Here is a 17,062-nt window from a genome sequence, read left to right as displayed (position 1 = left end):
CAGCCTGGTCTACAGAGCAAGTGCCAGGACAGGCTTCAAAGCCACAGAGAAACCCTGCCTCTAAAAACCAAAAAAAAATTCAAATCCAAACCCAAATAAAGTATCATTTATTCGATGTACAAATAAAGATGTCACATACACAAAATCATTCTCTTTTTAAAAAGAGTTTAGATTTAATTCGTATTTCAATCACCAAATTCCAAGTCTACATGCTAATCACCTTAGTTTTAGTTCCTAACATCCAGAACATTAATGTTATTTTCCTAATTAACTGATAAAGCATGGGAAAAAGAACACAGATGACTTAGGAAACTGTAAAGCTATCAGTTGTTCAACAAATATTGTCTTATACCGACTTCAAGGTACAGTTCTAGGCAAATTGACTAGCCACAGCCAGAAAGCTATAGATCTAACACCTTCCACTTGCTAGCTTTTAAGGGTAAAGAGCATAACAACTCAATATAGGCATGCTAAGATTTCAAAGTACTTCAGGATCAAAGAAAAATGTTTGTATAAAGGAAAAGCAGTAGGATAATGAAGCTCATTACAGTTTTCCATTACTTTTATAATTTTAATTTTAGCTTGAGTATTAAAAAAGGATATGCATATATAAGTATGTGTGTGCATAAATTATGTTCAAAAGACTTACCCCTTGTGCATGAAGATACTCAACAGTTTTAGTTATAGTAAACAGGACAGCACTGGCCTCTCGCTCTGAGAAAAACTTCTGTCTAAGAATTTTATCCAGCAATTCGCCTCCTTTCATAAGTTCTGTTACTACATACACATATTTTCCATCATCATACACCTATACAATTTAAATAAAAACATAAAAAATGATTTGAAGCTTTATGTATGTCTCTAAATTACTACTTAAACATACTAAAGATTAAGTGAATATATTAAAAGATACAAAAATTGCATGTTCAAGAAAAATTTACTTGTGAAAAACCAATACAGGATTTCTGGAGATTGTGTTAGAGTCATTTATAGTGAGTAGTTTCACATTTAATGAGACTTAGACAACATCATTTATCTAAGAGAAATCATTCTGAGAAAATAAGAGTTTTGACAATATCTAGACAGCCTCTGAGCCTATGTGAGCACCAACAATCGAGAAACCTGACTACTTGAGACAGGGATATTTTTGTCAAAATTCAGTTATAATAAAAACCACAGGAGATAGAGGTACCAGGGCATCCCAGGTAAAAGATACCTCACTTATCCTGGGAGTGGTAATGGACAGGAAAGGCTTCCTGGAAGGAAGCAGCCTGTAGCAGAGTCTTAGTTGTTGCAGTCAACCAGGTAAAAAAGGGAAATGATATTCCCACCGAAAGGTCGACACATTCAAAGAGCACTTGGAGAAAATGAAATACGCATGTTTTAAAAAGTCTACATCCCAAATAAAGCATGGCCAGAACACAGGATGTAGGGGAAGCTGTAGCCATGCCTACTTAGGGGCTGGCTACAGGTGTGCCTGACCATGCTTGTGAGGGCGTGGTCAGGGTGATGTAGAGTGAGACTTTCAGGGGACTGCATTTCTCTTTCAGCTTCACTTTTGTACTTGCTGGACAGACCGCTGCCATGCCGGCTGGCTAGGTCGCTCTGTAAGTAAGGCTTTTCCCTATTAAATACCCTTATATTTCCACTTGGTTCTGTATTGGTAATTTCCCACTATAACAGGATGTGTAAAAAACTATGAAAACTGCTACAGAGGAAGGCAGGTGGGAGGATAGCATAGGGAGCCTTCAGAGACACTCACAAATCTTGAATATTAATATTTATATGTTCAAATTCACATACTATAAGTAATAATGTTAAAATAGTTTTTAAAGAAAAAGCAGAAAATTAGATATTCTTAAAGTTTTATTAATTTTTAAGATTTATTTATATTTTTAATTGCATGTGTATGCATCTGTGTGCACATGTGTGTGTGTGCACATATGAATGTGAGTGTTAGTGCCTATGGAGGCTAGAATCATCATATCCCATGGAGCTGGAATCACGTACGGGTGGTTGGTTGTAAGCCACCTGATGGGTGCTGGGAATCAGACTTAGGTCCTGTGGGAAAGCAACAAGTACTCTTAACCACTGAGCTGTCCCTCTAATATTTTTCTCCAATCTATTTTTTTATATTTACTTTAAGTTAATATATAAAGTAATGGGTTACATTATGAGATTTTCATAAATGCTGTTTTTTTTTAAACTCAATCCTCCTCCTCCAGTATATTCCCTTCTCTGTCCTGCTGGCCCTTTCCTTCCTACTACAAGTCATATCCCCATCCTAAACAACATTCATCAACTCCCAAGGTCATCTTTCTGATTTCATGACCTATAATCCCCACTTTTGTATACCCCCCCCACACACACTAAAAAAAATCTAGGATCTTCATATGAGAAGGACTATGCAGTATTCATCATTCATAGCTCAAGATAATAATTTCTACTTTCATCCATTCGAATTTACTTTCTAAATTGACTATTCTGAAGTGGTCTTTCTCTACCACATAATATTTGAAAAATATCCTAAATATGAGTTTGACAACTGCTTCAAGTGATCTTTGTTAAAGAATCTACTTACATCCTTTAGAGTAATGATGTTTGGATGCTGTCCATAACGAAGAAGAATTTCAATCTCTTCTGTTGGGTCTCTCTTGCTTTTATCAATAATCTAAAATGCAGATATTTATCATAAATATTTTTGAACATGAACCATAAATGTTTAGTTATAGACCTTAGGTATCATCACATGTAAACACTGTACACACAAGCCATTTACCAATCAGTTGTTGTTAAGTACTTACCCAGATTATTTCATTGGAAAGGTAGTCTCCACATAGATGGCTATATAAGGCTAAGCATGTGACACATTCCTACTAGGTCACTTCAAGGTAAGTTTGTAGTAAATTTGGGAATTATTAAAATTCAAAAGCCTCAAGAAAAGTCATCAAGAACAAAGTTACCACATCATTTTTTTCATCCTTGAATTTCTCAAACATTTGAGAATTCAACTTCTAATCACCTATCAATACAGAAAACTAAGAGATAGATGTGTCTCCAATACCACCATTAGCATCTGCTTATTGCACAGAATTTCTTTCTTTTTTCAAGAAATGGTTTCTCTGTGTAGCCCTGGCTGTCCTGAAACTATCTCTGTAGACCAGGTTGGCCTCAAACTCAAGAGAACCACCTGCCTCTGTCTCCTAAGTGCTAGGATTAAAGGCGTGTGCTACCACCATCCAGCTAACTTTACTTCTTTTAATTATCTTAATGGACTATCACATTAGCTGTAAGCTACTTACAAAAATTAAGTAAACAAGCTTATTTCTGAATCTAAGCAGAAAATCTCCGTATAAAACCACCCTAGAATATTAGTTGACTACATTTACTATATAAAGCTCTTTAAAATGTTACCATAGATTTTAACTCTTTTATGTCAGTTGCTTATATTTTTTCTTAATTTTTTAGTATATTGAAGTACTATACAAACATATTTTTAAAATTTAATGTGTATAGGTGTTGTGCCTACATGTGTATATCTATCTGTGTACCACATACATGTCTGGTGACCACTGAGGCCAGAAAGGGTGTTGGAGTCTCCAGAATTGGAGTTACAGATGATTGTGAACTCCCACATGGGTTCCAGGACTCAAACTGGGTCTGCTGGAAGAGTATTAAGTGCTGCCTTTTAAAAAATAATTTTATTTTATATGTGTGTACATGCATGTGCAGGAGCCCTCAGAGATCAAAAGTGGATGTTGGACTACTGTGAGCAACTATGTGGATGCTGGGAAACCCAGGTTTTCTGCAAGAGCAGCATGTGCTCTTAACCCCTAAGCCATCTTTCCAGCCCTAAGTACTATATTTGTAAAAACAATTTGGGCTTTGTTTTATGAGACAGGGTTTCATGGACTCGAGACTGGCTTCAAACTCACTATTTAGCTAAGGATGAAATCCCCCTGACTTCTCCTGCCTCCACTCCCAAGTGCTGGGATGATAGGCATGTGCCACCATACTTTGCTTTAGATTTATTCAAAGAATAATCTGAAGCAAATTTTGTGGTTCAATTTTACTTTATCAGTTTTAGTTGTTAAATGTTTTAAAGACAAATTCTCATTTTGTAGCCCAGATCAGCCTCTAAGTTAACCATGTAGCTCAGGCTGGCCTCACAGTGAAAGCAATCTTTCTAAAATGGGCCCTCAGGACATGTTTGATGTGTTTATGGAGGCAAGACACATGCCTAAACTGCCTATCAAGTACACCATTCCCTTTTTCTCATTGCATGTTAGAAGTCTGAAATTTCTATTCTCTTTAGATTTCAATAAGAACAATGAACAGCAACCAGCATGTTAAATGCATTTATATGGTTCATCATTGTACCTGATAGAAAGCCTTATGGACACTCATGTCTCTTTAAAGCAATTGTATCCAGTTTTACATAGTAATAACAATTTGCTACTCTTTCATTAACTAAACATGAGCTACTTATAAACTACTATGCAGATTCAAAGTCAGTTGGAAGCTTTAGGCAGTACTTGAATTACCTGAAGTGGGAAAGGATAGATTACTATCATAAACAGTGAAAAGGCAGAATTTGGATATGCTTGTTCATTCATAGATAGAGGTTTAAAATTCAAACTATCACAAAACTAGATGCTCAGGTTTTGGCTTGGATACTTTTGTCTTAAGATACCATATGAAATTGAAATTACTAATGATAAGAAATGATCATGGTTCTTATTCTTTTAATGGTTCAAAGATTCATTTTAGATATAAAGAAATCTATGAACATTTTCACCAGACATAATACAAAATTTGCACATAGTTTTCAGGAATTCCCTTAAATCCTGATCATAACATAGGAACTATTCAGAGTGCAGGGAGTCCTATTAAAATCATCAGAGGTATAAACTGGCCTAACTGGCTATACAGCCATCTTACTGTTTATGTCAGCAGAATGGGAATCTATGATTCCAGGTTAGTATCTTTGAAGATCACTAACCCAGATACTTATATTTACCTTCAATTTACTTTATAACAAAAGGCACTTTTGCCAAAGAGAAGAATGTAATTATTTTAGGGAGGTCTTGTCATACTGGCTAGGTTAGCTTCTAACTCATGATTCTCCTGCCTCAGTCTCCTGAATAGTTGGATTGTAGTCAGGTACCACTGCACAGGCACCTGGGTTGAAGAGTGTAATTTGCAACCCATACATGACATGTATAATTAAGAACTGCTATGAGTTTCATTTTAAATCTGAAAATATTTACCTTCACTGCAAACTCCATGTTTGTGGCTTTATGTATACATCTCTTGCAAACAGAGTATGAGCCAACACCAATATCCTCTTTGACTTCATATCCATCAGTAAATTGAATACTGTTCCTGTGTAATTGCTACAAACAAAATCATAGGTTGATAAAATAGTTTTGTAGTATCGCTAATGCATTTTAGAATCAAGGAATATTTTACTGAACATCTATTGTTATTCACTAATACACATATAGTAATAATAATGAATAAAAATATTTTTAGTATGTGAAATAGGCCCTTTGAGGGTACTTATATTAACAAGAAAAATTAGTATGTAGAACATAAAAAACAAATAATTGATAGTTTACCTATACCCTTATCTTTGATTTTGCCTCTTCTGTTTTTATTTTTGAGACAATGTATTTTGATCATATTCTTTCCTCTCTTCAAATTCCTACCAGACCCCTCCATTACTCAACTTCATGTTCTTTGTCTCTCTTAAAAAATAAACCAAAGAGCCGGGTGTTGGTGGTGCATGCCTTTAATTCCAGCAATCGGGAGGCAGAGGCAGGCGGATCTCTGTGAGTTCGAGGCCAGCCTGGTCTCCAGAGCGAGTGCCAGGATAGGCTCCAAAGCTACACAGAGAAACCCTGTCTCGAAAAACCAAATAAATAAATAAATAAATAAAATAAACCAAAGAAAACAAGACCCAAAAAAAAAAAACCCATCAGGAACACACACACCCCTCCATGAAATCCAATTTGTGTTGGCCAACTACTTCTGAGCATAATGCCTGTCCTAAAGTGTAACTGACATACTCAGTGTTACTCCATTGAAAAAAACAAACTTTCCTTTTTCCAGCAGGTATAAATTTCGAATAGTTCTTGGATAGGGGTGGGACTTTGTGTCTACTTCCCTCTCTACATGCTAGGATTTTGTTTGGCTTGAGCATGTGCGTGTGCGTGCGTGCAATTTATGCATGTGTATCTGTATGCTACATGTGTGGGCATGCCCATAGAGGCCAGAAGAGGGTGTTGGATCCCTTGGAGCTGCAGTTATAGATAGATGGTTGTAAACTGTCTAATGTGGACAACGGGACTTATACTCAAGTCCTCTGGAAGAATTGGAAATTGTTATAAAATCTCTAGCCCCAATGCTCTTTCACTTTCCAAACACCTACAGTCTTTTAGAAGTATTTTTAAAAATGAATGGAAGTTTGAGGCCTCTGGTCTATTAAGAAAAGATTTAGGAGGATTCAGAATGAGAAATCTGAATTGTTCTGTCATTTTCTTTTAGTAACTATGCGCTCTTTTCTTTGCCTTTAAGCCATAGCTTATATATGTTTGGCTAAGGAAGCTATTTTATGAGTTAGGGGCTAATGCTGGTAAATGGCAAACAGAAAATTCCTATTTTCCTAAGCAGGCAGAGGGAACTTGGGCTGCTCTTGACTATGCTGAAATGAGACACTCCACACTGAAGAATTTTGTATAGCGTACAACTTGTATTTTGTAAAATATTTAAGTTTGCAGTTTTTATGTTAGGTATTTGTTATATTAAAACTGCTATACATTCATGGCTTTACACAGAAAAAGAGACAAAATACTGCAACCTAAATTTTATTTGAATCATGGTGTTTTAATTGGCTTTCTAGAAAATGGAAAGATAACAAAACAAACAAACAAACAAAAAACCAAATCACAACACTTCCGAGTAGGACTGAGGGTGTGATTCAGAGAGACAGATTGCCTATCATTGCTTGAGGACTTGTGTTCAATTCCCAGCATTACACCACACCCACACATGGCAATATAAAACAAAACAATTTTAAAAAGCAACTTATTCATCAAGCAAATTCAATAAATTCAAACATTGATGATACCCTAAAAGCAATTTAATTTTTCCTAAAAATGTAATTTTCCAAAAGGTTATTTGAAACCCATGATTTAAAAGATGAATTAAAAATTTTAAATGTATTTTTAGTTTTCAACATAGTAATTACATGTTTATGATGTATATTATATCTCAGTATGTGTACACAATGAATAATGATCACACAGGGTGAATTAAAATTATCTTCCCACAATACTATGACAAAAAGAAAGGAATCTTAGTTATACTCCTTTAACAATATTTATACATTTAGTTTTCTGTTGTTAACACTCCCATTCCCACACACATGTACTTAGAAACCAGCTTCTAAAGTACTTTACCTACTTCCCCCCCAAAATCTGATTATGAGATCATATAAAGGGGTAAGGTACTATGCTAGATAATTTTATTTGGTAACTCGACACAAATTAGAGTTATCAGAGGAGAGGAAACCTCAACCGAGAAAATGCTTCCATTAGATTTGTTTGTGGGCATGTTTGTGGGACATTTTCTTGATTAATGGTTGATGTGGGAGTGCACAGTCCATTGTGGGCAATGGCACTCCTGAGTGGGTGGTCCTGGGTTGTATTAAGAAAGCAGATTAAGCAAGCCAGAAAACTGTTCTTCCACGGATTCTGCTTCAGTTCTGCCTCCAGTTCCTGCTTTGAGTTTATTTATTTACTGCTTGTTTTTATAAACAAAGTTTTGCTGGTACTCAACAATGTACATTTGTATAAGAATTATCCATGACTTTATGTTTTTTGCTAGTTTTATTATTTTTTTTACTTGATCTTGCTAAGCAGCCAAGGCTAGCCTTGATCTAACTCTGCAGCCCCTACTAACACTGAAACTGATCCCCCTGCTGCAGCCTCCTGAATGCTGGGATTACCCAGGTACAAATGGCACCATGGCTGGTTTTTCTGCAACAACAGCAATGTTGAGTAACTGTGAGAATAGTTGACAAAGCTTCTTACTTTTTATAAAGCTTGCTAGGCAGGCAGCATGGACTTGTAATCTATTATCGATGACCTGACAGAGGCAAGGGATGAAATATACTAGGCCTAATAAACATTTTGAGGTCTAGAAGAGGGTGCAATAAAATAGTGATGTTTACCTCAATTCTCTTAGAATCTCACTTTCAAATAACATAGGATTTTGTTTGATGTTGCAATTATATGAAAGAAATGTCTCTGATGTAAATGATCTAAAATACGTTAAGGTGTTCACTTAAAGTCAGCACATAAAATCTAACCTTACTATTCACATGCTAAAATACATCTTAACATTTCAAATTTTAAGTTACTAAGACACTACTTACCTGAACAATTGAATGCACACCAACTGTCTGCATAGCCTGGCTTTCATCATCTGAGGTAATAGCAACAAAACTAAACCCCCGAAAAAGCTGATGTGCATTAGCACTAGGTGGAATGCCAGGTGAATCTAAAAGGAATGAGGAATTACTAAGATGAGCCTTTGGAAAGCATTTAAGGGAAAAACAGCTGACATTTTGAATTTTCTCTCTTATTCTGGAGTTCTCAGTTACCTGGCATGTGTACACATATATAAATACACTTTTGCTGTTCAGGATACCTCAGTGAAGCAATGTATTAGATCTGTCCTGATTACCTATTGCAACCATCATCAGCCTACTTACTAATTTACTCTCAGAGCCTAGAAAAGAGTTAATGTTTGAAGAACATAATGTATCAATGAATTATTGGGTTAATGACATTTGAAATTACTGTCATCCCATTCATTTTCTTAGAACAAGGGAAATTTTCTTGTTCTGTGCTGTCCAATATGGAAAGTAACCACATATAGTTATTGAGTATTTGAAATGGTCTACTATTATTAAGAAACTTAATTGTAATTAAATTCAATCAGCTACATGTGATTCTCATTGTAGACATCATAGCCTTACATGATGATTTATCAATAATATGGCTCATGTTTACTGGGGAAATGCAAAGTTGATACAAAGCAAATTTAGGAGATTCAAGGAAAAGATTTTCTAACTGAACCAGAAAGAAAGAGACAGCCATTGTGTTACGTTTGAATTTTCATGTTTTCGCTTTACCTTTGGGAGTTTTTGCAGTAAACTCAGGATCAAAATAAAATGTATCTTCAGGCCTGCCAGTTGCAGGCTTAAAAGGTGGGTGAATTTCTCTTCTATACAGTTTCTGTTGGAAACAAGAAAGATTTAGACATGGGTTGGGTTTTTTTTTTTTCTTTTGAGACAGGGTTTCATGTATAGTCCCGGCTGTCCTGGAACTTACTCTGTAGACCAGGCTGGTCTCGAACTCATAGAGATCTATCTGCCTACCTCTGCCTCCCAAGTACAGGGATTAAAGGTGTGTGCCACCACCACCCAAGTGTTAATTTTTAATAACAGTTCAAACTTTCTTTTTTATTTAAAGTAGTTGAATACCCAGAGCCTTGGAAATGCCCCCTTAATTCCCTCAAATGTATCTTCAGCCTGTACTTACATTCCAGTCTATTGTTGAGAAAAATGAATGTCTTTTAATTTCTTCAACTCCATCTGGTCCAGCACCTATCAGAAATTGATTGGTTAATAGTTTTATATCAAGGATAAATGTGCACAACTATTCAGTTTTTGCTTTCAATATTTTATGAATATGTAATAGCCCCACCACAAAAATAAATATCCACCTTCCACTGGAAAAAACAACATAAATTTATGAAGGAAACTAATTAATTCAATGTCTTTACCTAATCTGTTTGCAGGATTCCGTTTGAAAAGCATTCGTAAAAGACTCTGGGCTTCAGGACTCAGAAACTGTGGCATCCCGAGTTTGGCTCTAAATATAAATCCATGTAACAACATTTAACTTTCAGAGGCGTTTTTCTTCTTCAAACATTAAACTTTTCATTTTGAAATAGGTATAGATTGATACTAAGTTATGAGTAATAATAGCAATCTCTGTATCATTCTGTAATTCTTACAATGGCAATATCTTATAGAACTATAATGCAATGTACAATTGGGGGCTTGACTCTAAGATAATCTACTGATATTATTCAGATGGCTCCAGCTTTATTTGCACTTATGGTGTTTGTGTAGTTTTAGTTTTATGTAATGTTCTCATGTGCATGAATAACCTCCTATATGGGTGTGCTAGTTCATTCATCTATTTATCTTCTGAATGATACCTGAATTGAGTTCAGTTTGGATGGTTATGAATAAAGTTGCCACAAGCATACATGTAGAGGTTTTTGAGTAAATGTAATTTATAAATATCATCACTATGAGAATAAGGTCATCTGAGCCTTACTTATAGCTATTATTCTTCTGCCTGTTAGTGCTTCCTTATAAGCAAAAGGGATTGGATTCTAGATCAATGGTTTTCAAATATAGCCCTAGAACCCTTTTTGAAATGGACTTTAAGAAACCTAATACTGCAGAGAAAATATGTGCTTTATATGCCACTTTCCTGTGGTACAATTCCTTTAACAGTCCTCTAGTGACGGGAAACTGATGGGAAAGAAGTTTATGAAACATTGGAGATCCTATGGCACACTGGCTGAAAAGTACAAGGCTGGATACTTTATGGTCTGTTTCAGCTACAATGTAGAATTGCATTCATTCCCCCAACCTAAAGAAACCAAAGATTCTGTAAGTATGACAGTTAACAACAGACCTGGAGAAAACAGCTAGCACAGAAATTCCTTTTCAGAAATTGATCTATTTATTACTTATTGAATTGTTACTGAATTGCTATGTGCCAGATATTGCTTAGTGCTCTGGGTACAAAGCTAAAGATAGTACCCCCTTTCAGTCTATGGAATATTAATATAGATAACCACAGTACATTAAGTGGTGAATCCAAAGCTGGGAATTGTGCTGCATACTGTAATCAAAGTACTGGGGATACTAAGGCAGGAGGATCTCATGTTTGTGGTCAGCCTGGGTTATACAATGAAATCCACTCTCATAAAACCAAACCCCAAACCAACCAATTAACCAAAAGACAAACCCAGAAAGGCATTTGAAAAGAATGCTAAAGGAACAGTAGTGGGTGCCCAATTTATCATGGGACGTGGTAAAGGACCTTCAAATAATGTTTTTTTTTAATTTTTAAAAATTAAATTTTATGTGTGAATGTTTTGCCTGCAAGCATGTGTGTGCACCATGTGCATGCAGTGCCCAAGGAGGGCAGAAGAGGGCATTGGATCCCCTGGAACTAGAATTACAAATGGTTGTGTGCAGTCAGGGGTCATCTGCAAAAATAAGTGCTATTAGTCAGCTGAGCCATTTCCCTAATACCCCTTCAAATGAATTTAAAGGTTGAATTTAGATTGAATTTACTCACTGGGTTAGCGTTGCCCAAAATGTTACTAAATAATATTATGCCCCTACATACTTGGCAACAACAATAAGGACTGTTCTATGATTCAGTGAGCTTGTGGACTGTGATTTTTTACATCCTTCATGTTGAAGACATAAAAGAAAGAAAATATATTACAAATAAAAGACTAAGAAACCTAGAGTATATAAATCATTATTATCATTTTCTAAATATTTATATCCAGCATCCCCCTTTGAGAAGATAACTGTTTGTTATAGAATTATGCATTTTTGAGAAAAATTGTAAAAGCACTATTGTATTCAGTAACAGGAATATAACAGAAGTCTTGAAACGGTGGTCTACCAAGGGTAGCAGAGAACAATCTAGAAAGAGATGGTAGGCACTATACTCAGGAGGCAGAGACAGGTGATTATCTGAGTCCAAGATCAGTGTCTTCTATAGGGCTAGTTTCAGGACAGGCAGGCAGGGCTACACAGAGAAACCCTGTTTGAAAAACAAAAACAAAACACCCACCCACACACAAACACACCCACCCACCCACCCACCAAAAAACAACCCCAAACAAAACCAAAAGACCATGGTTAGAAAGGTAAGACAGGGTAAGACAGGGAGGGAGGGAGGGAGGGAGTGTGTGTGTGTGTGTGTGTGTTGTGTGTGTGTAGGAGGAGGAGGAGGAGGAGGAGGAGGAGGAGGAGGAGGAGGAGGAGGAGGAGGAGGAGGAGGAGGGGGAGGAACAGGAACAGCAGCCGCCACCACCACCAACAGTGTCAAACACTCCTTGGAGAAACTTGCCTTATATCTCTCTTCTAAAATAACTCATGAGCTTTCTTTCACACTGGTCACTAACAAAGGAATTATATCCTAAGATATCCCATAACATCTGAAATTATTCTATTTATTTAAATGTTAATGCTATACTTCCCCCCACTAGAACATAAGGACTATGAGGCACTGAAGGTCTTTTCAGTATTCTTCATATTGCAGTTCTAGGATTGCAGCAAGATTACTTGTTGAATGAATCATATGAATGAACAATAGGATTACCTTTCTGACAACCTGTCATGATTTAGCAACTAGAAGGCCACTGACAATCAAATAGAGAGCAGTTTTAGTAGAGTGCTAGGGGTGAACAAATAGGCTGTGGAATAAAAGAAGCTGAAAAATCCTAAGTAACAAAAAGCACAGACTACACTTACAGAGGCTTTGTGTTGAAAGGATAAAAGAAGATAATGCAGTAACTGTAAAGGAAAGCCAGGTAGGTCAAAGAAAGGGCTTGGCTTTTTTTGAACACTAGAAAGCATTAGTTGAAATCAGGAGATGGGCAATCAAAGTTTGATAGTGAAAGTTCAGTGAACATTCATTAATGTAATATGTATTTTTTAATTTTTTTGAGCAGGGTTTCTCTGTGCGCCTTTGGCTGTCCTGGAATTCACTCTGTAGAACAGGCTGGCATCAAACTCATAGAGATTCTACCTGCCTCTGTCTCCTGAGTGCTGGGATTAAAGATGTGCACCACCACATCTGGCTCGTACGTAATAAGTATTTTTTAAACTTTTTCTTGTGTAGAATAACATGCCAAAAAACTGTCAAAACAAATGCTCACCCAAAATACAGAGCTCAATAATTAGCCGTCTGGCCAAGAATGATAGCAGTGCCAGAAACTTTCATCCAACATACTAATATTTTTCTTATTTTTGTCTCTGCTTTTACATTCTGAATATAGACCTTAAACTACGCTTTAGTTTTGTGGGTTTGTAAACTTTATAAATAAAATCACAGAATCAGTTCTTTTTGGGTCTAAGCTTTATTTATTTAACTTCCTTGTAAGACGACACAAATTCTTGCATGGAACTGTGACATATCTTTTTTTTTTTTTTTTTTTTGCTATATGGCATATTATGTTCATATAAAGGCCTGGACCAGCTTTTGTATCGCTCCTGAATCAAGACTTGTTTTAGTCAGGCATGGTGGTACATGCCTATAATATCAGTACTGAGGAGGGTAAGGCTGAAGAATCATGAGTTCATAACCAGCCTGGGTTACACAGTAAGACCTTGTCTCAAAATATAAATAAATTGTTTTATATTTGTATAGTGTTGGATAAAGAAATATAATGAAGAGCAATGTAATAAAGATTCAACTGTATCAATATACCATTGTCATAAATCCACTCTATTGTTACTGATATAATTTTTACTATTACCAGTAACATTTAGAACAGCTTTGTACTTAATTCTTGAGTACCCTGACACATAAGCGATAAATGCATGCCTAGGAAAGGGATAAACAAAGAAAGGCATGCATGCATTCATGATTTGTCTTTAGTCTGAAGCATTTATTTTGAAACCTCTCCAAAACATGTTCATTTGGGAGTACTTACTTAAGAATCATAGTCATTGTTTCTTTACGATCTTTTCCTTGGAAAGGTAGTGTACCAGTGAGCATTTCAAACTACAGAAAGGTAAAATAGACGTATTAGCCAATAAGTATAAAGTTTCAAGGCCAGAAGATTAAAAGCAAAAATCATCATCTTAATTATAATTAAATCTTCTAAAATTGCTACCTATAGAAAGCCATTTTCCCCCTTTCTCTTGTTTAAAACTGCATCAATCATTCTTTATAGTGTTACTTAATATGCAAGCTGTGCTTCAATACATTAGTTTTTAAAAATAAACATGTATGTTTATATTAATACTGAATTTCTTGATCATTCATAAAACACAAATAACCAAACTATATAATTCTGCAGAAATATAAAATATGATTAAATTTTAAATGGCATTTTAAAAGTGTAAACACGTGACTACTCTAACAGCCTGCCAATTTCCCATTAAGCTTTTTAAAGGGTTATTGCCAACAGATTTCTCTAAGAAGCTTTTGCAAAGAATAAACATTACTAATGCTTTTGGATTTGTCTAACCCAGTGACACTGTAACACAATGCTGTCATTTATAAAGTTTATGCTTGAGAACTGTCAAATCAAGTTAACATGTGACACCCCCAATCTCTCGCTCTCTTAATGTTTTAGATAAGTTTATGATTTTGCATTGGGCTATATTCACATATCTTTAGAGCACAAGCAGCTCATGGATGGCAAGTTGAACACATAATGTAGAAAAATCAAACATATTTTGACCTTTTCAAATTAGGCTGAGATAGAAGCAATCATATATGGTTCTCTAATCATTTTTATTTGGTTACTTAGTATTAAAAATAGAAAATTTTGAAAATCAAAGTACTAGCTTTTTTCCTCTCATAATATATGTACTGCCAAGTCTCACTTGAAAAACAAAAGAACTTGTAGCACTAATAATTAGAAGTTATGTCTTACCATCAACACACCAAAAGACCACCAGTCAGCACTCTGAGTATGACCTCTCCGATTGACTACTTCTGGAGCCATATATTCCACAGTTCCACAAAAAGAGTAAGCCTTCTTCTCATGGTCAATAGACTCCTTACTTAGGCCAAAATCTGCCAAAATAAATATTGAATTGATAAATATACAAAGTCTTTTACATAAATGTTAAACTCTGAATTCAAGTACTTATTTATAATTAGAAATATTAGCCTAAAATTCTAACAGTTAAATACTCATTTTTTAACATAATCAACCTTAAAAGAAATACAGGGGAGAATAATTTAATAAAATGAGGGCTTTTACCAGTTAACTTGATGTGACCTTCTTCATCAAGAAGTATGCTGGAAGAAAACAAAGTCAGAAAAATGCTTTTAAATCATTCTACACAGAGACATACAGAGGCTGAAACTGAAATTATTCAACCATTAGCTGACCACATTTACTCTAAAGGATTACATTAGGTCATGAGTAATGATTAAGAAAACAATTAAATAAGCTATATTCTTCCTAGATGCTCTCTCTAGTGCTCTTCTATTGAGATAACCTGTCTAAATCTTCTTATCCATCCATACATACTAGAATTTGAAGTACATTTTCAATCTAAATTCTCTCTTTTTTGAGACAGAATCACATTTGAACTCAAGGCCTTTCTCCTGCTTCAGCCTTCCAATTGCTGGGATTGTAGGTGTGCACCACTCTATCCAGCTCCTCTGGGTAATTATATTATAATCTCACAAATAAAAGAAAAATATTAAAAAAATATTTGTTGAATGAATGAAATCTGTCTACAGGGGGTTTAAAAGGCATTCCCACTAATCCTTACTTCTTCTTAGTAAAAGGATGTATAAAGACACAGCGGAGGAGAACATATGGCTATTTAGTGAGTTCTTTGGGTCATAATGAGGAACATCTGGAAAAGGACACTATCTAGTTTGGACAGCTAATTTTTTTGGTCATTCCTTCTTTCTTTCTCTCATATATAACATCCCTACTACAGTTTCTCCTCCCTCCTCTCGCTCCAGTCCCTCCACACCTCACATCCCTTCTCCCCCAGATCCACTCTTCCTTCTTTTGTTTCAGAAAATGGCAGGTCTCCCAAGGTATCAACTGAACACGGCATATCAAGTTATAATAAAACTAGGCATATCCACTCATATTAAGGCTGGACAAAAAGCAGACCAAAAGAGTCAGAGACAGCCCCTGCTCCCACTTTAAGAGTCCCATAAGAACACCACGCTACACAATCATAACATATGCAGAGGACCTAGGTCAGATCTATACAGGCTTCCTGATGGTAGGTTCAGTCTCTGTGAGCCCCTATGAGCCTAGGTTAGTTGATTCTGTGGGCCATTTTCTTGTGGTGTCTTGGCCCCTCTGGCTCCTACAATCTTTACTCGCCCAATGCCTAATGTTTGGCTGTGGGTCTCTGTATCTTTGAGCATATAACTTTTGTGGGTGGGGGCAATGTCAAATTATGGATTCACAGGAAGGACTAAATACTAAGCTATAAACCCATACTTGTATTTTGGGAAGGCATGCTAGTATACTAACCTGCAAAGTCAAATAATAAGCTATCATATAATAGAGGCATTTTTTTACTTTTAATATGAACTAAAAGCAAATCAAATGTTATTATAATAAAATTTTACTGGGGCAAAATTAATTTTAATTATTTCTCTTATTTGAGATTATAATTACATCATTTCTCCTTTGCCTTTGTTCACTACTCCAAACCTCCCACAAACCCATATACTGCTCTTTCAAATTCATGGCCTCTTTTTCCATTAATTGTTACTGCATGCATGTATGTATGTATGCATGCATGCATGCATGCATATACTGCTAATATAACCTCCTCAGTGTGTATAATGTTACTTGCATACCTATTTTCAGAGCTGATCATTTGGTTTTTGGATAACCAATTGGTGCGCTCTTCCCTGGAGAAGACTATTTCTCCTGCTCTCAGCACTCCTTAGTTTCCTATAGTTCTTTGTGCAGGGTTGAAGCCTCTTGGGCTTTCTCCTGTCCAAGTTAGTCACCAACTTTCTTTTTTTGGTTTTTCAAGACAGGGTTTCTCTGTGTAGCTTTGGAGCCTATCCTGGCACTCGCTCTGGAGACCACGCTGGCCTCGAACTCACAGAGATCCACCTGCCTCTGCCTCCTGAGTGCTGGGATTAAAGGCATGCGCCACCAGTGCCTGGCTCAGTCACCAACTTTCTTAACATAATTTTCAAACATAATTAAGCTG

General features: G+C 35.9%; 1 protein-coding gene across 4 annotated transcripts in view; it reads right to left on the bottom strand.

Annotated features, from left to right (window-relative positions):
* Window positions 1–17,062, bottom strand: part of Rps6ka3 (ribosomal protein S6 kinase A3) — a 110,212-nt gene that overhangs the window by 22,977 nt on the left and 70,173 nt on the right. For all 4 annotated transcript variants that reach the window (XM_027432762.2, XM_027432757.2, XM_027432759.2 and 1 more), the window contains 10 exons: window positions 15,118–15,155; window positions 14,785–14,927; window positions 13,834–13,904; window positions 9,856–9,944; window positions 9,612–9,676; window positions 9,203–9,305; window positions 8,441–8,565; window positions 5,271–5,396; window positions 2,582–2,671; window positions 650–808 (listed from right to left, as the gene is read on the bottom strand). In XM_027432762.2, coding sequence (XP_027288563.1) covers window positions 650–808; window positions 2,582–2,671; window positions 5,271–5,396; window positions 8,441–8,565; window positions 9,203–9,305; window positions 9,612–9,676; window positions 9,856–9,944; window positions 13,834–13,904; window positions 14,785–14,927; window positions 15,118–15,155 — 1,009 coding nt within the window. The remainder of the gene's footprint in view (window positions 1–649; window positions 809–2,581; window positions 2,672–5,270; window positions 5,397–8,440; window positions 8,566–9,202; window positions 9,306–9,611; window positions 9,677–9,855; window positions 9,945–13,833; window positions 13,905–14,784; window positions 14,928–15,117; window positions 15,156–17,062) is intronic.

Source organism: Cricetulus griseus, chromosome X (assembly GCF_003668045.3).
Source record: "Cricetulus griseus strain 17A/GY chromosome X, alternate assembly CriGri-PICRH-1.0, whole genome shotgun sequence".
In the NCBI taxonomy this organism is placed as follows: domain Eukaryota; kingdom Metazoa; phylum Chordata; class Mammalia; order Rodentia; family Cricetidae; genus Cricetulus; species Cricetulus griseus.
The sequence above is the reverse complement of the archived record's forward strand: the minus strand, read 5'-3'. Positions and strand labels throughout refer to the sequence as shown.